General features: G+C 38.8%; 1 protein-coding gene across 5 annotated transcripts in view; it reads right to left on the bottom strand.

Moving 5' to 3' along the window:
• dscaml1 (Down syndrome cell adhesion molecule like 1) overlaps positions 1 to 20,836 on the bottom strand; it is a 113,473-nt gene that overhangs the window by 16,601 nt on the left and 76,036 nt on the right. For 3 of the 5 annotated variants that reach the window (XM_067364871.1, XM_067364870.1, XM_067364869.1), the window contains exons 6-16: positions 16,977 to 17,249; positions 14,175 to 14,456; positions 13,880 to 13,999; positions 13,604 to 13,780; positions 9,592 to 9,797; positions 7,608 to 7,704; positions 7,298 to 7,426; positions 6,780 to 6,947; positions 6,215 to 6,285; positions 5,886 to 6,126; positions 1,344 to 1,529 (exon numbers count right to left, since the gene is read on the bottom strand). In XM_067364871.1, the coding sequence (XP_067220972.1) occupies positions 1,344 to 1,529; positions 5,886 to 6,126; positions 6,215 to 6,285; positions 6,780 to 6,947; positions 7,298 to 7,426; positions 7,608 to 7,704; positions 9,592 to 9,797; positions 13,604 to 13,780; positions 13,880 to 13,999; positions 14,175 to 14,456; positions 16,977 to 17,249 (1,950 nt within the window). The remainder of the gene's footprint in view (positions 1 to 1,343; positions 1,530 to 5,885; positions 6,127 to 6,214; positions 6,286 to 6,779; positions 6,948 to 7,297; positions 7,427 to 7,607; positions 7,705 to 9,591; positions 9,798 to 13,603; positions 13,781 to 13,879; positions 14,000 to 14,174; positions 14,457 to 16,976; positions 17,250 to 20,836) is intronic. The other 2 variants (XM_067364873.1, XM_067364872.1) reach the window with 1 other exon arrangement.

The following is a 20,836-nucleotide window of genomic DNA, read 5'->3' on the forward strand; positions in this document are numbered from 1 at the left end:
TAATGCCAAACTATTCTTTGAAGAAACTTGATTCCTACTGAATAAGATTCAGTGCATTGTATATATTACCATCTGATTTCATCACTGTAACATGTTACCACCACAGTACTTTTATGTAAGTGACACATAGTTGAATCAACAACAACAAAATCATATTGTTCTTTATTTCAATTATAAATAATATACTCTTACCTTGTAAGATATTATTCAGCACATTTATGAGCCATTTTTACTGTGCCAATAAATTGGTTTAATATACTACCCTTCAAATGTTGCGGTCAGTAAGATGTTTTTTTTTAAAGAAATAAACACTTTCATTCAGTAAGGACACATTAAATTAATAAAAAGTAACAGTAAAACATTTATAATTTTACAAAAATTTTCTATTTCAAAAACTGTATCTGAAAAAAATACACGGTTTCCTCAAAAATATAGCACAAGTTTCTACAGACCACATATATATATATATATATATATATATATATATATATATATATATATATATATATATATATATATATATATATATATATATATATATATATATATATATATTTATTGTTGTATACATGTGTTGGTAACACTTTAGTTTAGGATCCAATTCTCACAATTAACTAGTTGCTTATTAGCATGCATATTACTAGGATATTGGCTGTTTATTAGTACTTATAAAGCACATATTAATGTCTTATTCTAAATCCCTTAATCCTACCCAATACCTAAACTTAAAAATGACCTTACTAACTATTACTATGCCTATTTTGCCTCAAAGTTTATTAAAGGCAAAAGTCGTAGTTAATATTTAGTTAATAGTGAGAATTGGACCCTAATCTAAAGTGTGACCTAAATGTTTCTTGAGCACCAAATCAGCATATTAGAATGATTTCTGAAGGATCCTGTGACATTGAAGACGGATTAATGATGCTAAAATTTAAGTTTTGCATCACAGGAATAATATACATATTTTATACTGTATAAACAGTTTTTACTTTATTTTTTGATTGAATAAATGCAGCCTTGGTGAGCATAAGAGACTTCTTTCAAAAACATTTAAAAATCTTACCGACCCCAAACTTTTGAATGGTAGTGTAAATTTTACAACATTTGTGTGGACATTTTCAGAAATTTCACCTTTAAGTAAATTTTTTTCACACTTTTAGCTATTTTTTTAATCCACATTTTACTGTTAGATATAAAAGACAACACACATACACCCGTGCACCCACAAATGTACATCGTCTGTGGTTTGGACTGGCTGGGATACAGATACAGGGGCGGACAGTAGGGGGCGCTCTAAGGGGACTGCAGCTAGTGAGGGAGTAACAGTAGTAGCGTATAATTACTCTGGTTGAGCCCCAGTGTCTGGCCCCCACAGCACCCACCTCCATCGGGGTAGAGGGACCAGAACACCACACGGTAGCCCTTCAGAACCCCATTCAGGGTCATCCGCGGAGGCTCCGACCACGTGATCACCGCCTCATCCGATGTCACCGTGATTGCCCGCACATTTTGGGGTGGCTGGCTGGGAACTGCGAGAGAAAAAGAAAACGAGAGACGGTCACATAAAAGGAAAGGAAGCAGCGGTAAAATAATTCAGGCACCGATGGAAGCGCAATACAATAGGTGAAGTGGAAACCAAAAATTGCAGTGAAAGAGCACAATTACAGTGATATAGTAAAATGACAGTAATATACTGCAATTGGAGCACTTGGTGAGGCCCAAGAGCATCAACAACCTTGTAACTGCACTCAAAAAGGACAGAACAATCACGTCCTGAAGCTGAAGAGAAGTGAAACGTTACTGTTATCTCGATCTTGAGCTGTTTCACCTACTAAATGCGTTTGCTTTTTTTCCGGATGCACCGCAAATGTGGTGGTGGTGATGTGCCAAATTGCGTCCCTGAATAAATAATGCCACTATTGAGGGGACACAGAGCCTGTCTGTGTGACTTGCTGGGAGGGAAAAAGCATGTGCGGACGACAGGATGAAAGGAGGGATAGAGGAGGGATAAAGCTGGCTTGGCTCTATGAGGGAGCAGCTGCAGCTGGCGCAGGAAGAGGAGCGAGTAAAGGAGACGGTGAGAGGAGGGAGGGAGAGAGAGCAGAGGAGAAATGATGGTATTTGTTTGAAGAGGCCTTAGGGTCCGACTCTGTCTGGCCCTGGTGGACCACACTAAAACTGCCATTTAGAGTAGAGTGGCTTGACAGAGCGCTCACAAGCACAACTCGCTATAACTCTTCAAACCTGCCTGCAAAACCTCACTCACTTTCTGAATCTGATGCACTGAACATGTATATTGGATTCTTACAGGTATATTGGCATCTTACTTTCCTCCCAGCTATAATTATTAACTCACATTTCAAACCAGAATGACTTTCTTTCTTTCTTTTTTTCAAAGAATATCTCTGCTGCTTTTGTCAATATAATGCAAGTGAATGAGCTTAGTACCATAAAAGTGTCAGGAAAGTTGTCTATATAATTTGTGCGCTATATATCCTGAAGTCATACAATAGGTTTACTGTATGTGACAGACTAAATTTAAGTCATGATGCACTGAAAATCTTGACAGCTGCCCTAGATCTTCTTGGCATATTCATTAGAGAAGAAGCCATGTCTGATTAATGAACAAATCATTCGTTTGAGTCAGATCTTTTCAATGAATCATTCCAAAGAGGCCGCTGTGAAGTGAACCAAACCATCCATCTTTGGACCACTTTTCAGTGACGCCTGGATGCAACAAACCCACATCAAAGAACTCGCGACCTTGACTGTGGTGTCGCCTCATGTCACCTGCCTCTGGGACAAAACGTTTTAAAACACAGCAAAGTCTATAGCCATCTAGCGTGACTGTTCTGCACCTGCATAAGAGGAAATAACTCTCCACACCAGCATGTGGCAGCAGTCCATATTTATCATTCAAAAAGGGAAACCGGATAAGCTACGACTGTTGTTATAAAATGAAAAGAGTCTTCTGTGTGTGCCCTCTTGACATTCTTGACAATCTTGACAATCTTGACATGCTAAAACGGTCGAAAAGCCACCGAAGGGGGTTCAACTAGTGCCAAAGGTGTGAAATACACCACAAACACTAGACCCTCAACGATAGCCTGACATTAGGCACTTTCGCAACCGGGTAGTTTTAGGAACTAGCCACCAGGGCAACATGCTCAAATGCGACATGCTTCCCGATAACTAAATGTTCCCCTAGGGCCATTTTCTTGGTTGCATTCGCACCGCAAGTAGGAACTCTGAAGTGATATATTCCAGCATGCCAGACATTTATTCTGACGGCGCTAAGAACGTCAGAGCCTGAAGCCCCGGGTATACTTCACTTTCCGTGCCCGGACGCGTCATGCAGTCTTTCAAAGTATACTAAACCAAGGATGCGCGCGGATGACAGAGTTCGACACATGCACAGTGCAATTTTTTCTATACTATTACCAGACAACCGGACATTCACTAGGCAGGATCGGAGAAGAAGAATAGTGCAACCACCATTGCAACACAGTTCAGAAGATACACCAAGAGAGAACAGGAATCAAAAACCATGGAGAAGGCATGTCTTATTTTTGAATCGCTCTTTACACACTCTTCTTCGACGACTGCACATTGTGCTCAGTACTGTGAGTATTGCCACCTGCATGCGGACAGGGTGTGCGGCCGGCCACAAGCCCTCCGCATGAAGAAAATTACGTCATGAGGACGGTGCAGGAACGCGGATGGCTGAAGTATACCCAGGGCTTGAGAACACAGCGCTCCCATTCTCTGCCTTCATTAGTGAACAATCTGTTTAACAGTCCTGTCTAATACATTATAAAGAAAGTAAATAGTATATATATATATATATATATATATATATATATATATATATATATATATATATATATATATATATTTATACACAGTGGCATGAAAAAGTATGTGAACCCCTTGCAGAATCTGTGAAAATGAGAATTATTTTAATAAAATAAGAGGGATAATAAAAAAAATGCATGTTATATTTTGTTTAGCACTGTCCTGAGTAAGATATTTTACATAAAAGATGTTTGCATTTAGTTCACAAGACAAAGCAATAGCTGAATTTATTAAAATAACCCCATTCATAAGTATGTGAACCATTGATTATCAATACTGTGTGTGGTTACCAGATGATCCACGACTGTTTGTTTGTTTTGTGATGGTTGTTCATGAGTCCCTTGTTTGTCCTGAGCAGTTAAAATGAGCACTGTTCTTCAGAAAATTCCTCCAGGTCCTGCAGATTCATCACTTTTCAAGCATTTTTGCATATTTGAACCCTTTCCAGCAGTGGCTGTATGATTTTGAGATTCATCTTTTCACACTGAGGACAACTGAGGGACTCAAACTCAACTATTAAAAAAGGTTCAAACATTCACTGATGCTCCAGAAGGAAACACAATGAATTAAGAGCCGAGGGGTGAAAACATTTGAATTCAAATATCAAGGTAAATTGTACTTAATTTTTCTGCCGAGAAACACACAAGTATCTTCTGTTGGTTCCGAAGGGCAGTACTAAATGAAAAACAATGATATTTAAACAAAATAAGAAAAATTGTGACATCTTCATCCTGTTCAAAAGTTTTCACCCCCTGACTCTTAATGCATCGTGTTTCCTTCTGGAGCATCAGTGAATGTTTGAACCTTTTTTAATAGTTGAGTTTGAGTCCCTCAATTGTCCTCGGTATGAAAACACAGATCTCAAAATCCTACAGTCACTGCTGGAAAGGGTTCAAATATGCAAAAATGCTTGAAAACTGATGAATCTGCAGGAGCTGGAGGATTTTTCTGAAGAACAGAGCTCAGTTTAACTGCTCAGGACAAACAAGGGACTCATGAACAACCATCACAAAACAAACAAACAGTTGTGGAACATCAGGTAACCACACACAGTACTGAGAATCAATGGTTCACATGTTTTCCATGTTCGTAGAGTTAGTTTGTGGAGTAACTGGTTCAGGTGTGCTTAATTAGGGTTGGAGCTGAACTCTGCAGGACAGTGGCCCTCCAGGAGCAGAATTGGACACCTCTGTTTTATAGAGTATGCACGTGAAAATACCCTAAAGTGGTAGCTGCTTTTACATGGTTTCCAGCTGGTACAGTTTTATGATCATTAGCTGGTCAAAGCTTGTTTCGTTTTTCAATTAGCTCCCACCAAGTAGACCTGGTTTCAATCTGGTAAACTGTCTTGTTTGAGTTTTTTTTTTTTGTGTGTGTGTGTGGAATTTTCGGGTTGGAAATTTTATAAGAGAAACTAAAACTTGACAAGAAAACCACTAATGGAGGTAAAAACAAAGTCATCAGGGAAAAAGTGATGGAAAAACTCAACGGTGGCACAAAAAGAACCCAGGAGCTTTCCAAAAATAAGAATGGAGAAGAAAGACAGCGGGACAGAAGTGGGCGGAGGGGTGGAAGGGGAAGTTGGGAGATGGAGGGAGAAATAAATGAAAGGTGTTTTGAGAGAGAGTGAGAGAGGACTGGGAGCGGAGAGGAGGGGAGTTGAAAGCCGGAGAGAGGGATCTGGAGGAAAGATGAAAAGAGAGAGGGGGAGACAATGCGCTCAGCTGCAGATAATTAGACTGGGAGGAAAAGCAACGGATCAGGGAAAGGGGCCTCGGCAGACAGGCTAATTATAATTATTTTTCCTATGCTTGTTGTTATTACTATTATCCTTAACAGCATCAATATCACTGTCACCACAATGACAGTGACATGCGTGTGGATGAGGACCATGGGCCAGAGTCGCCCTGTACACATGACTTGTGCACAATCACACGAAAGAGAAATCCCTAGAGGGAGATAGATAGATAGAGAGAGAGAGAGAGAGAGAGAGAGAGAGAGAGAGAGAGAGAGAGAGAGTGTTTCATTACCATCTTCAAGTGTTGTGGCATTGATCTCAGAACTGGAAGGTCCTGTTCCGGCTCGGTTGAACGCCTGGACCACCACACCATACTGAGCAAACTTCTTCAAGTTATCCAGTGTGTACACCTCACTGTCACCTGTGGCTTTCATCTCCACTATACTGTACTGTCCATTACTGCCTGGTCCATTCTCCCTATAACCGATCTGATAGCCACGGATCACTCCATTTTGGAGCTCTTTCTTAGGTGCCTAAGTGGAATGAAAAGAAAAGGAGAGAGACGTAAATCTAAAAGTCTAAAGTCCAAAAAAATGGCAAGTTTAAAAGTCACTAGCTTACCTTCCAGGTGACGCGGATACTCTGAGAAGTCATTGGCTGTAAAATCACCTCCATGGGTGGTCCATCAGGAGCTGTGAGAAGAGAATCATGTGACGTCATGAGGATATTAAAGGAATAAAACATTCTGTTACCTTGTTTTTTTCTGTGAAACACAATAGGAGAAATTTTGAATAACACCCCGGTAGCTTTTTTACAATGAAAGGAGACTGGTACATTTAAGCTTCAAAAGGGATGCAATTGCACCATCAAAGTATAATAAAAGTGTCCAATGCAAATTAGGTGCTAAACTCTAAGTACACTCACTGATCTTCCTCTCCAGTGAGCTTTCAACCATTGTGACCAAGTCAGTGAGAACCAAATTGTTCTGATTTTGTGTGGAACAGTTTGGAAAAGAATGGCCAGGAAGTTCTTTAAAAAATGCATCTTTTGTGTTCCATGGAAGGAAAGAAGTACAGGTTTGGAATAGCATGTATGAGGGTGACTAAATGATGCCGATTTTTTATGTTTTGGTGAACTGTTGTTTTATGCTTTACGAATGTATGTACATCAGAGGTGGTAGACGTACGTGCTTCCTCTGTGCTGATGGTCAGCTCTTTGCTGGCTTGACTTCGTCCAATCTTGTTGTAGGAGTACATGCGAATGCTATACACTGATGCCGGGTGGAGCTCCACAATGTTGGCCTGGTTGTTGGTGGGCGAGATCTTACGGGTGGCATGTTTCAGCTCCCACGGGTCTACGACAAGGACAAAATAACACGGATACATTACTACATCACACCTCCATCCAGGCTGTGCTGGAACATTATGTTTGTTAGCATGCAAAAAGGAATGTTTACAGGTCAAATCATATGGATATAAAAAACAAGCGATGCATTTAAAACTAGGATGAACGCAGATGTACAAAAAAGCAAAATAAGGCAATACACTTGAGTCGCAACGCCGCAGAAATCCGTTCACATCCCATTCATCTTCTCGCAGTCTGAGCTTATTCGCTACATATTCTTCTGACATACAAATACATATTTAATGCACGCTCACAATGTAATTCATCCAAGCTTGAAATGGAAACAAAGCAATGCCGCACCGGATTTGTTCTTGTACTCAATGTCGTAGCTGGTGATGATGCTATTGCCGTCAAACCGCTGCGTCCACCTTAGGTTCATACTCCGATCTTTGACCTCTCGAACCTCCAGCTCTGGGGGGTCAGGGGGTTCTGCAAACCAAACAAGTGGAAATAGACTTCAAACAGATGGAGGAGATTGAGACAGAGAGAGAGAGAGAGGCTGAAGAGTAAGAGGTGGCTTGGGGCCGGGAGGTAAATTATTGATTTTGTGTCTCTAGATAAAGAGTATCATGTAAGACGTGAGCATGTTGTTCATGGCTGATTGTCTTGCCTTGCACCGTCAGCTGGATGAGCCCTCGGCCCTCGCCGTATGAGTTGATGGCGTGGCAGGAGAAAAAGACAGAATCCCCGCGCTCCGCTGGCTTCAGCTGCAGAAAGAGAGAAAGTGTTTGAAAGGGATGAACTTAGATCTTTTTCTGTTTTTGAGGCTCATTTCATGTGTTGTTGTACGTTGTAAAAGTGTTTTCAATGTTAAATACTTTCTCTTATCCCAATGTGCCTAAACTGTAAGTAATAATATCAATACCACTACTACCACTACTACTACTACTAAAAATAATAATAATAATAATAATTAATAATAAAATTAACCTTTCATACATAAAATGCAGATTTAAATCATTTGCAGGACAGAATACACAGTAAAACCATTTATCGAATTAATAATAATAATACATACATACAAACAAACAAATGAATTAATTAATAAATAATAGTGCTGTCAAACAATTAATCGTGATTAATCACATCCAAAATAAAAGTTTGTGTCTACATCATATGTGTGTGTACTGTGTATATTTATTATGATTATATGAATGGGTCATTGATGAATAAGGTTTTTAAGTTAAAAAAAAAACATAATGGAGATATAATTAATTTTAAAGTTTTATTAAGTGTTAACAATGAGATTATAATCAATTTCTTTTTCACACTGCTTTTGTCATTTTTTACAAAAGTCATCCGGTTTAACCAAAATTTCGGATTTACCGCATGACACTTTTGGTTATACAGAATGACGATATTTTCAAACTATGCTAACAGGCTGATATCTATCAAACATTTTATATTTAGTACAAATTTTTTAAATATTACAACATTTTCCATGTTTTATAGTGGTTGTACCGAATGACCTGATTTTAGTTACTTTGCTTCATGACCATATGGTCCTTTGCAGGTGTCTGATTGATGTCACATCCTGTCACATTACAGTATATTAAATGACTTGAACCAAAATGGTCCCTTTATATTGGTTACACCGAATGACATCAATGAAATACATTTTTAAGACATTTTTTTTTTTTTTTGCTCATAACAAAGTTTACTTCTAACTTCTCCACATAATTTTAATACAATTTTGCATTTCTTGATATATGATGTTATAAATCATGCCAGAATAAAAAAAATATATACATTTATTACATTTGAAGATATTTTAATCACAAATAAAATGGCTGTATTGGCCTTTGGACGGTTAAACCGAATAACCTTTTGACACGCCAAAATCTTTATATACCTTTATATGTAGCAAAATATAATTAAAACCTTTTGGATTTGATAAAAAAGAGATCTAGTTGTACTACCTTACATACTTTGGATATCTTATGTTTGTTTTTTATTATTATTAAGGCCTTTGGACAAAAAAATTACACGTCACATTATTGTTCCAATACACACACATGCATGTATATATAACAAAAATTTATTTATTTATATATAAAATATTTATAGTTATATATAATATAAATCATATATAAATATAAATATATAAATTTACATGAATACATGTAAATATTTCTTAAATACATGTATATATTTATGTGTATTTATTTATACAGTACATCATAAATACACACAGTACACACACATATATTATGTAAAAACAAACTTTTATTTTGGATGTGATTATTCGCAGTGAATCATTTGACGGCACTAATAAATAAATAAATGCAGCCCAATCTGCTTCACAGGCAATAATATAAAACCATTTATAGAATAACTAACTAAATAAATAAATGCAGCCCAATGTGCTTCTCAGGTCAGAATATAAAAACACTTAGTGTAAGTAAATAATTAAGTAAGTAAGTAAATAAATAAGACAGATCAAAACCTCACCAAACAGCAAGAGCAAAAATAAAAGTAAAAAATATGTAAAATGACTACTAGGAAACCTGTCTGGAAACATTAAGGTAAGGCTCTGCCTTTCAACATTCACGGTACTCCTTCACTGACATCATACATGTATGCGTGTGTCTCACCTTCAGTGTGGAGATAACTTCATCGCTTTTTTCATTGGGGCTGGTGGTGATGGAGTACCGAGGGTTGCGGTCGGGGTCAATAACGGTGTCGCCTCGCTCCCAGCGGATGATGATGGGGTACTCGCCCCGGGCTGTGCAGTTTAACTCCTTGTTCTGCCCCTTTATGGCCATGGTGGTGTTTGGGTGGGATGTGATCATAGCCGGAACTGTATGAAAAGATGGCATAAGAGGACAGGAGGTAAATATATGTGAAGGAAAGAGTGAATTTTAAAAGAGGCAGAGGTCAGTGTGACTTTAACCCGACACCTGGTGTTCTTGTGACACGGGGCAGTGAGTGTTAGTGCGTGCATTTCTCCAGCTCCTCAATCACTTTTTCACACTCTCTTGCTCACTCAATCCTCTCGAGTAACTCTTCTCTAGTACAGCCTCACACACACACACGTGCACACAATATCGATCTGAGGAGGGTTCCGCTGTTTTGTTTTCATCACTTATTCATTCCCTCCCTTCCAACGAGTGAAACGGATAGAATTGAGGGAGGCAGAACAGAGGAACGATTCAATCAATAACACCAACACTGAATCAGAGAGAGAGAGAGAGCGAGAAAGAAAGAGAGAGAGAGAGAGAGGGGGAGACAAATCCACTGTTAAAAAAATCAGATGCCATAAACACAGAGCTGCATGTTATCCACATCCAAATTTTGGGTGAAAATACGCTGACATGAAAAAAAAAAAAAAAAATAGGCTTCCTCATCTTTATAGAAAATATTTGGCCTTATTTTTTTTCTTTGGATTATATGGTGAAATACCACCTGGAAAATTCTTTGTAAGATTCACCCAGGTAGAGTGTTAATGAACACACTGGTGGATGAGGTTTGTTTAAATGTGGTCAGGACTGTAACTGAAGCCTAAGGCAGTGTTGCGTGGATGGGAGTTTTATGCACTCTACATTATGTGAGGGATCAATAATATGGATGTGGACAGAACAGATCGTGTGTCCGATCTAACGATCAGTCATGAGATGGCCTTACGGATTCCATTGTAATGTTCTATTAATCTAAATGAGCTAGGTACACTTGTTTTGCTACTTTAAACACACACACACACACACACACACACACACACACACACACACACACACACACACACACACACACACACACACACACACACACACACACACACACACACACACACACACACACACACACACACACACACACACACACACACACACAGTAACTCATGGCAATTTTAGCTACTATATAAAAAAGTCAAAGGCTTCTTGTATTTCTTGCCTCAGTGTGACTGATATATCATAACCTGGGTCATTAGTTTGAGTGACAAAGTGTGACAGGTGCAGGTGTATGTGCATGTCTGTGTGTGTGTGTAGAGGTGGTGTGTTGTGTGTGAGTGTGTCCACTCAAGCATCCCGAACCCTTCCCGCAGGCATCAGTCTGAGACGTGAAAGCCCATCTGAGGGCCGTTCTTAAACAAAGACCTCAAACACACACCATGACAAACAACCCCAAAGACTGCAGGTCAAATCACATTCAAAATTCCTCAAATCTGCTGTGACGGGAAGCCAAAATATGGCTTTATTTTTATGCCATGGTTTAATAAGAGATTTAACTAGTAGAAAATTTTCTGATATTCAAAGATTCTAGCAAAGGATTCTACAGCTATGTCTTGAAACATAATGAGCTACATATCAGGCAAAAATTAGGCAGCAAAGTGATGTTGTCTTCTAAGAAAACTTGTTTTGGCCAAAATCAAAAGCAGTACTGTATGTATCTTGTGAAGATACCTGTGAAGTTATCTCTGTGAAGTAAGTTCCAGTGAAGTTATCTCAGAATTTTAATTCAAGATGTTGAATGGAATCAAGGAAAATGCTACTCAAGGAAAAGTATCGCTAATTCCAACTAAAAGATTTAAGCGCTCAAATTTCTTTAAATATTTGTGTGTTATATATTTTTTAAACTGTAAAGAGTAGCAAGGCTTGAGCTTAGCAACATGCCAACATTAAACTCTATATTTTTAAGGGCCATATGTACCTCGAAAGTGCAAGGCTTCCTGTGTCAGTCTTTTCCAGTTATTTTAGCTGTACAAAAACAATCCGTTATGCTGCTTGATATTGCAAACTGGTCTTTTTTATCATGTTATTTTAATTATCATAATCATAAACACACTACTTTTTTTAGCACAAATAGTTTTACCATTCATTGCACTTTCTTTCTACTTTCCAGAATTTTTAAAGGTGCCATCGAACGTTTTTTTACAAGATGTAATATAAGTCTAAGGTGTCCCCTGAATGTGTCTGTGAAGTTTCAGCTCAAAATACCCCATAGATATTTTAAAATAATTTTATTAACTGCCTATTTTGGGGCATAATTAGAAATGGGCCGATTCAGGGCTGCGGCCCCTTTAATTGCTTGCGCTCTCTGCCCCCTCCCAAACTCTCGACTCTATCACTGCATAAACAAAGTTCACACAGCTAATATAACCCTCAAAATGGATCTTTACAAAGTGTTCGTCATGCAGCATGTCTAATCGCGTAAGTACAGTATTTATTTGGATGTTTACATTTGATTCTGAATGAGTTTGATAGTGCTCCGTGGCTAACGGCTAATGCTAAACTGTTGGAGAGATTTATAAAGAATGAAGTTGTGTTTATGCATTATACAGACTGCAAGTGTTTAAAAATGAGAATAGCGACGGCTCTTGTCCCGTGAATACAGTAAGAAACGATGGTAACTTTAACCACATTTAACAGTACATTAGCAACATGCTAACGAAACATTTAGAAAGACAATTCACAAATATCACAAAAAAAAAATATTATGATATCATGGATCATGTCAGTTATTATTGCTCCATCTGCCATTTTTCGCTATTTTCCTTGCTTGCTTACCTAGTCTGATGATTCAGCTGTGCACATCCAGACGTTAATACTTGGCTATTGTGTAATGCCTTTCATAATGTTGGGAACATGGGCTGGCATATGCAAATATTGGGGGCCGACTGTTACGTAACAGTCTGTGTTATGTTGAGATTCGCCTGTTCTTTGGAGGTCTTTTAAACAAATGAGATTTATATAAGAAGGAGGAAACAATGGTGTTTGAGACTCACTTTATGTAATTTCCATGTACTAAACTCTTGTTATTCAACTATGCCGAGGTAAATTCAATTTTCAATTCGATGGCACCTTTAAATCATACTATTGTTATGGTTCGATTAAGACATTCACAATGGGATGAGTAGTTATACTCAACGTTATTTAAAGGGGTAGTTCACCCAAAAATTAACATTTTGTCATCATTTACTCACCCTCAAGTTGTCCCAAACTTGTATGAGTTTCTTTCTTCTGTTGAATACAAAAGAAGAAATTTTCAAGAATGTCAGTAACCAAACAGGTGACCCCATTGACTTCCATCATATGTTTCCCCATACTATGGAAGTCAATGGGGTCCCTTCACCTGTTTGGTTACCAACAATCTTTAAAATACCTTCTTTTGTAAGTAAATAATGACAAAATTTTCATTTTTGTAGGAACTATCCCTTTAAGTACACATCCTTGCACTTTTGTCTTTTGTTATTTAAACTACTTCATTTGTCCACATTGAATCAGTGTTGCGATGTTGTGATTTATTTCTAAACTGGTTGGTTTGCTTTGGTTCATGGCTTAGAACTCTACTGAAGAACTCCTATGGAGAAAATAAATGGGAAGATTGCTTCTAGTACCAAGGCTACTAAAAATGTTGCTGGTCACTGTTGCACTCTATTGCAATAAGCTCAAAATAGGCATGTCACATGCCTCATGTGAGGATTGCTGTTTGCAAAAGTGACCATTAAAAGATTTGCTGCCAATGAAGTGTTTCAAAACCATAACTTGTGAGGTTCCATGATGCATCTTTAGAAGACAGATGCCTCTGCAGACATTGAGGTAGCTCACTAAGTTTGGAACAGAGCTGATGTCATTATGTGTAAAGATGTAGATGAGTGGTCAGACGCACTTTTAACGGTGAGCATCATGCTCTTGCTGATGTCGGACCCCACTCCGTTGCTGGCCTGACACAGGTAGTATCCCCGATCTTCCTCTAGAACGTGGCGGATCAGCAAAGAACCGTTGGACAGGATCTGGATGCGACCCGTCAGTGGAACTGGGTGGTACTGCTGGGGGTTCCCTATACCTTCAGAATCAAGATGACGACAGTTTTGGTTGTGGCTCATCATCAGCTCTTGAAAACTTGAAATTTATGTTTTGGACATGCATTGACAAAAGTTGTTACCTTTGGCATGCTTCCAGACAACTTTGGGAGGAGGGTACCCTTCCACAGAGCAGTTCAGAACCTCTGACTTGCCATAGATCCCATCCTGGTTATTAGGCTGAACCCGAAAACCAGGGGGAACTACAATGAAGAATATATATATTAGGATACCAATAGAGTTGTATTGTCAAACAGGATATGTTCTTCTGTCAAACCTTAATACCAATCCTAACCCATTAATCCTTGTCCCGAAAAATGTCCTAATTGGTGAAATCACACTTAGCATCTTATCCTACTATATTCCTCTATAACTCACCTGTCACAATGAGTTGTCTCTCCGAACTGACAGTTGCTGCGTTGTTGCTTGCAATACAGGTATAGTTTCCGTTGTGCTTGAGCGAAACTTCGGAGATCTGAAGAGAGCTCATGAACTCCTTGGTTTCGATGGTGACTCCCGATGTTCCCGACACAATCTCCTGCCCGTCTTTCCTCCAGGTGATCCGGATTGGCATGTCTCCGGAGGACACCACACACGCTATGTACATCAGTTTACCAATGGAGGTGGGAGGGAAGTCAAAGGGCTGGATGAGGGGAGGAACTGATGGAGAAAGAGAGCGAGAGATCTTCAGTATCAAAATTCGAACCTTTCGTAGTCTGCAATGTAATACTGACCCCATCACCCTCCCAAAAATGCACACACACATATACGCTCACACACATCCCACCCCTCCAGCCCATAATAGCTGCTCTAATTAGAGCCCAATTGGCATGGGGAATAATGGCATTGCCATGGAAACAGAGGTGGGGGGCTCCATCTGAGACATCTGGGGGATTTAATCTGGGGCTCGTTAAAATTCAGCTAATTAAATCAGAGACATGACAAGACAAGCAGCACACTATACTGACTTCACACTGGAGTCAGTGTTCAGTTGTACCGGTACAAACACACACACGCATTCACGCAAACGCACACACTACACCTCGCTGTCTTTGTACCAGTAGCTGTAGCCCCTTGTATGGACACACACGGTGAAGTGAAGATTCAAAAAGAGTGACCTTCCTTTTATTTAGATTTAACATACTGAAAATAACACCCCCACACATATACACATGCTAAATACACTGGGTAATTGATGAATGGTTGTAATGCTGCAGAAGGCCTGTAATCCTGTTAATCAGAGGCTATTAGTGGTGTGCTTTCTTTCAGGGTCCTTGTGCCAACGGATGGGAAAGACCAACCCAACCTTCACCACCCGCCTACAGCTTAAATATACACTCATTCTAATGCAAAACACACTCCATTTACCAAAACACACTCATTCGGCCACAATAAACCACTACACTTTCAAAAGAAATTTAAAAGATGAAGTACTGTACAGTGGGCATCCTTTCATTGAAGATGTTATCAAGAAATGCCAAACCCCAAATGGAGTGTTTTTTTTTCCTTTTTGGAAATCCTCCAAAAAAAAAAATCAAGATACCCCACTGACTAGGCTCAAGTCCAAAAAATTCTCTCAGGGCAGCCTCTTCACACCAAATCCAATGTTACTAAATGACAAATAAAGTTTCACACTAAAACGATTTACGCCAATTTTTGTTTCATTCTCTGTGGACACCTGAATAAATCGTTCAGCATATGAACAATCAAAAAAGGACCTACAAAATGGAAGTAAATAAAAACGAATGAAAATGTATGAATACAACACAATATTTCTGACTTAGTGTGAACACATTGTTTAGTCACATTCAAACTAAATCTAATGCGTCTCAACAATGCAAAATATACAGTATTAGCAGCAAACATGCAATTTCACACAAAGGCTATTGACACCATGTCTGATGCCAATCTTTAAAAAAAAAAAAAGTTTGGATAGCTCGAAAAAAAATTGGTATAGAGCTAAATCCAGTCTGACTAACTGACATTAATGCATCATAAAATAAATTTAGGGACATCCCAATAAAGTTCCACCCATCTGAATCCACCCATTGAATACTGAGTATTTGCTGATACCCGATCCGATACTTGGGACTCTTTGTTTTTGTATTAGGGCTGGGTGATATATCACATGTGATTGTCACGCGCATGTTGTCAGTAAAGCCGGTTCCTTGATTGCCGCTAAATCGCCATCACCTGCCGTCACCTGACAATCGCAGGCGATATATCGCCCAGCCCTATTTTGTATACATTTTAATATTTTTTGTAAGTTTAAATATGTATTAGATCTTCTTTACAAATGCGGGACTATTATTTTGACGGGTTTTCTCTTCTACGGAGCTTTAATACAGGCAAATCTTCAGAGATATTCTGCAGATTTAAAGTTTGTCAGTTTATTAAGCACCCCCTGAAAATGCATAATACCAATCCAGCTTGGAAAGGTTGGAAGGGATCTTTAAATGTTCTGCTAAAAGGTTTATTGCAAAGTGCTATAATTTTTATGGTATTTATGTAAAAAAAAAAAAAAAATGTGTACATAAAAAAACTGCTCTAGATGGTGGTTTTGCTTCCATAAATAGCCATATTAGCCTTTAGTGGCTTAGTGTTTTAGAAAATTAATCTGTTTGGTCTTACTATGCTTGTGCCCATTCGAAATTATATCCAAAGTTAAGATTCCCAATATAACAACAACAACAACAACAACAACAACAACAACAAAAAATACAATAAAAAAGACCTATTTGATAATATTTGATGATGATGATTATATATAAATAGGTGTGAAGGATTTTATACAAAATCCAAAATGACTATTCAACACAAAGTTATATATAGCCTATATATTTAAAACATCACAATTTACCACAAAGAAACTATTTACTGTGCATAATGGAGGATTTTTGTTTGTCTATGATGATAAAAAAATTATGTGGATCATTCAACTTCACACTGGTATGAAGGAGTTTGCACTAAATCTTAAATAAACAAAGATATAAAAGATTTATGAGCAGTTTTTTGCTTACAATCTTGATGTTCATTTATTTTTATTTTTATTTATTTTATTTTTTTTTACGTAAAAACCTGTAGAGTGCCCTTCTGACTTTTTTGGGTTCATCTAAAAAGCTTCTGACTTTTTTTAAGTGGCCATGAACATCCCCAAAATAATTGGTAGTAAGCACAAACCTTTGACTGTGACGTAGACAGTCTGGCTGATGGAGAGCTGGGGTTGGATGAGCACACTGCACTGATACGCCCCCTCATCCATGCCCTTCTGCACATCGCTCAACTTCAGAGTCCCGTTCTCGTACACCACCTGACGATGGTTGTCTGGCAACGGCACCCCGTCTTTATACCACTTGATGGAGTAATAGGGGTAACCAATCACACGACAGTTAATGAAAGTGTTGCGACCGGCCACGGCTGTGATGTTCCGCATGGCCCGGATACTGGGAGGACCTGCAAGAGAGAAAAAAGCAAGAGCAAGGAAGAGAGAGAGAGAGAGAGAGAGAGAGAGAAAGAAGAAGAAGACAAAAAAAGAGGGAGAATGTGGCGGGTAGAAAAGGGTAAAAGAAAAGGATTTGAGAGAGAGTGGGAGATGGAAGACCAGGTTTTGCATGGATATTTTGGGTAAAGAAGGGAGAAATGTGGGAGGAAGAAAGGAGAAGAGTGAGTGGTGGAGGGGGAGGAGGGGGTTAGAATGCCCTTGGTCTTCATAGCACAGATTGTGGTGTAGATGGTGTGTGCATCTAGTTTCAATGTGGCTTGTATCATATCCTTGATCAGAGCTTGGCACATATCGTAGACACAAACCATGCCTTTATAAATCTAGCAACTGAATGAGGTGTGTATCTGCAGCTACATTAATAGCCTATGCCAAGTTAATGGATTTAACAGTAATGCTATGTGCGGCGTAATCTTAACAATAAAATACTAACCTAAAGTGTTTGTGTGGTCAGAGTGAAAATACAACATTACATTTGATAGCAACATCCCAAAATACACATTTAAAGGATTGAGGACTGCGAGAGCAGAGGCCTTAGAATTATTTTATTATTTAATTGTGCCATGTTGGCCTGCTAACAGCTAAATCAGTTAAGTTTGATAAGCTAAATGCAAAATAGCTACTGAATGGCATTTGAAAAGTAATTCTATAATGTGTTGATGCTTTTTATTGGAACTGGTCAGTAGTCTGAATTTTGAGGTGGCATTCACACTGACATACATTTAAGCGTTGGAGTTTGCAAAGTCACTGTACTGACTTAATGAGATTTTTTTACAGCTTAAATTAGCCTAAGCTGTTAGATTGTATTCAAGCTGGTCAGGCTGGTCTGTTTTGATGGTTTGGGGGCACTTTTCAGCTTGCTAAACCAGTCATTTTACAACCGGCAAAAACCACCTTAGGCATGGTTATGCTATTTTTTAACAGGCTGTTGATAGCTAGTACACATTCCTGCTTTGACTTCAGTTTCATGAAGAGAATAATGTGAGCTCCACTATCTAGTAGTCACTGTGCATTTGCATAAAGTTTGCTCAGATTTGCTGAAAATCTTTGTCTCTTGTCACCTCAAATCACCAACTATTGCTGAAACTTGCTCTGTCACTGCAAAACTGTCAGTACGAATGCCCTTTCACGTGATTAGCATATGCTAACAGCTTCTGGTTCTGCTTTTCAGCTTGTTAAATCAGCTGAACACCAGGTTAGCCAGGCTAGGAGGCCATCTTCAACAGCCAAAAAAACACCTTAGGCTTGTTTATGCTATTTTTTTTAGCAGGCTGTTGATAGCTAGTACACATTCCTGCTCGACTTCAGTTTCATGAAGAGAATAATGTGAGCTCCACTATCTAGTAGTCACTGTGCATTTGCATAAAGTTTGCTCAAATTTTTGTCTCTAGTCACCTCAAATCACCAACTATCATGAAACTTGCTAAACACTGTCAGTGCGAATGCCCTTTCATGTGATTAGCATATGCTAACAGCTTCTGGTTCTTGCTAGCAAGACCAGTCATTGCCGAAATTGAAAAGGTTAATAATGACCGATTTGTGTTTGTTTTGTTTTCTTTGTTTTGGGAAAAAGTCAAGGCTGACTTTCTTCAGGACTCTGCTCTCAGATCACACACGAGGATGGAGGGGTATATGAACGAATGGATGGTGAAACACTGTCAAGATTTGAATGGCCAATGCCTGAAGATGCAGAAAGAATAGAGACAAGGTGGCTTAGGTGTAAAAATAGAGGAACCAAAAGCACGAGAAGACGAAGAAGGACATTTTGTTTCCCTCAAAATGGAGGGCGGATCGGTTTATAAATCGTCGATGGGGCATATGGAGATTTTATGCACACAAATATTCTCATCCTCTCTAACAGCCCACTCCTCATCCTCGTATCTCTCTCTCTTCTTCTGTTGCTCTCTTTCCCTTTCTCTCAGCTCAGCGTGCGTTGTGCTTTGAAGTCACCGCTCTGACAAGTCAACCCTGATGTATTATTCAAGAAGACTGTCGCACAGTATCCCTCTTCTCTCTTCTTCACAGTTATTCTCTGGCTGTCTTTCTATTTCTCTATTTTTCTTTTGTTCTCAAACATAATATATGAATGTATGAACTTAGATAAGGATCCAGACAGTAACTGAGCAACTCTATTGTACTGTTCACAGGAAGAATGGGCCTGATTGCTCACTGGTGTCTGTGTTTGTTAAATATTGTGTTGCGAAACTATCATTTCAAAAATAAATGTGTGCGCGTGAGATGGATAAGAGTGTGTGGTAAAGTCAATGCTGTCAGTTTTTATGAGCGCACTGCGCTCAGAGTATATTAGTCAGGCAGTAGTGTTTTAAGACTATATGAGTGTGTCCATGAGCATTGGGATCATTCAGTGTGTGTGTGTGCACTAACTGTGGCTCCCTGGCATGGGGTCTCATTCTCACTGCGATGATTGTTCTGGCATGTCTCCTTAAAGCAGACAGATATGTCATAACTGAACATTTCAGAGAGAGAGAGAGAGGAAGAGAGGCTGAATTCAACAGGCCTGTCAACACAACTCAATCTCACTCAGACGGCACGCCCACAGACCGTTCACCAACCGTTTGATGCATATTATGCACAAAACTGTCTCGATCTAGCAAACCTAATCTGATTGGCTGGTTTACCGCAACTTCCAAGAGAAATGACGCACTGGGTTTTATCTGTCCGACTGGAAACAAAGTCTTTGTTTACAAGGTACTGGATTGATAAAACAAGCACTACTGAGGATGAACTTATTACTAGAATTGTCAGGTAAGTGGCATCAGATCTTTAAAAAGATATTTATTTCAGAGCTGAGGCCTCTTGTTTCTCTCTTCCAAATGTACCAAAAAGTATCAGGTAAAAGATATTAAAATAATTTTTTGAGGCACTTAGTCGCAAGTTAACTAAGTAACCATGAGCAGAATTTTGTATTCCACTTTGTCTCTGATATAATCAGTACTCATTACTTACTCATTAGACACCATATCGAATCCAACCGAAGAAAACGCGTTGCAACCGAAGAAAAAACACCAGCAAATTAAGAAAACCTCTACATCATCTTGACAAAAAATGTGAGCTTTTTGTTTATTTTAACATTCTGTATTTGGATGCACTGCAAGCATTTATAGCGCATTTCTGTATTTGGTTGCATTGTGAACTTTTGCAGTGTGTTTCTGTATTTGGGTACATTGTGAGTATTTGCAGTGTGTTTCTGTAGTTGGTTGCAATATGAGTATTTGTAGTGCGTTTGTAGTTGGTTGCGTTGTGAGTATTTGCAGTGTGTTTCTGTAGTTGGTTGCAATATGAGTATTTGTAGTGCGTTTGTAGTTGGTTGCGTTGTGAGTATTTGCAGTGTGTTTCTGTAGTTGGTTGCATTGTGAGTATTTGCAGTGTGTTTCTGTAGTTGGTTGCGTTGTGAGTATTTGCAGTGTGTTTCTGTAGTTGGTTGCATTGTGAGTATTTGCAGTGTGTTTCTGTAGTTGGTTGCGTTGTGAGTATTTGCAGTGTGTTTCTGTAGTTGGTTGCATTGTGAGTATTTGCAGTG

This window comes from Chanodichthys erythropterus, chromosome 17 (assembly GCF_024489055.1).
Source record: "Chanodichthys erythropterus isolate Z2021 chromosome 17, ASM2448905v1, whole genome shotgun sequence".
Classification (NCBI taxonomy): Eukaryota; Metazoa; Chordata; class Actinopteri; order Cypriniformes; family Xenocyprididae; genus Chanodichthys; species Chanodichthys erythropterus.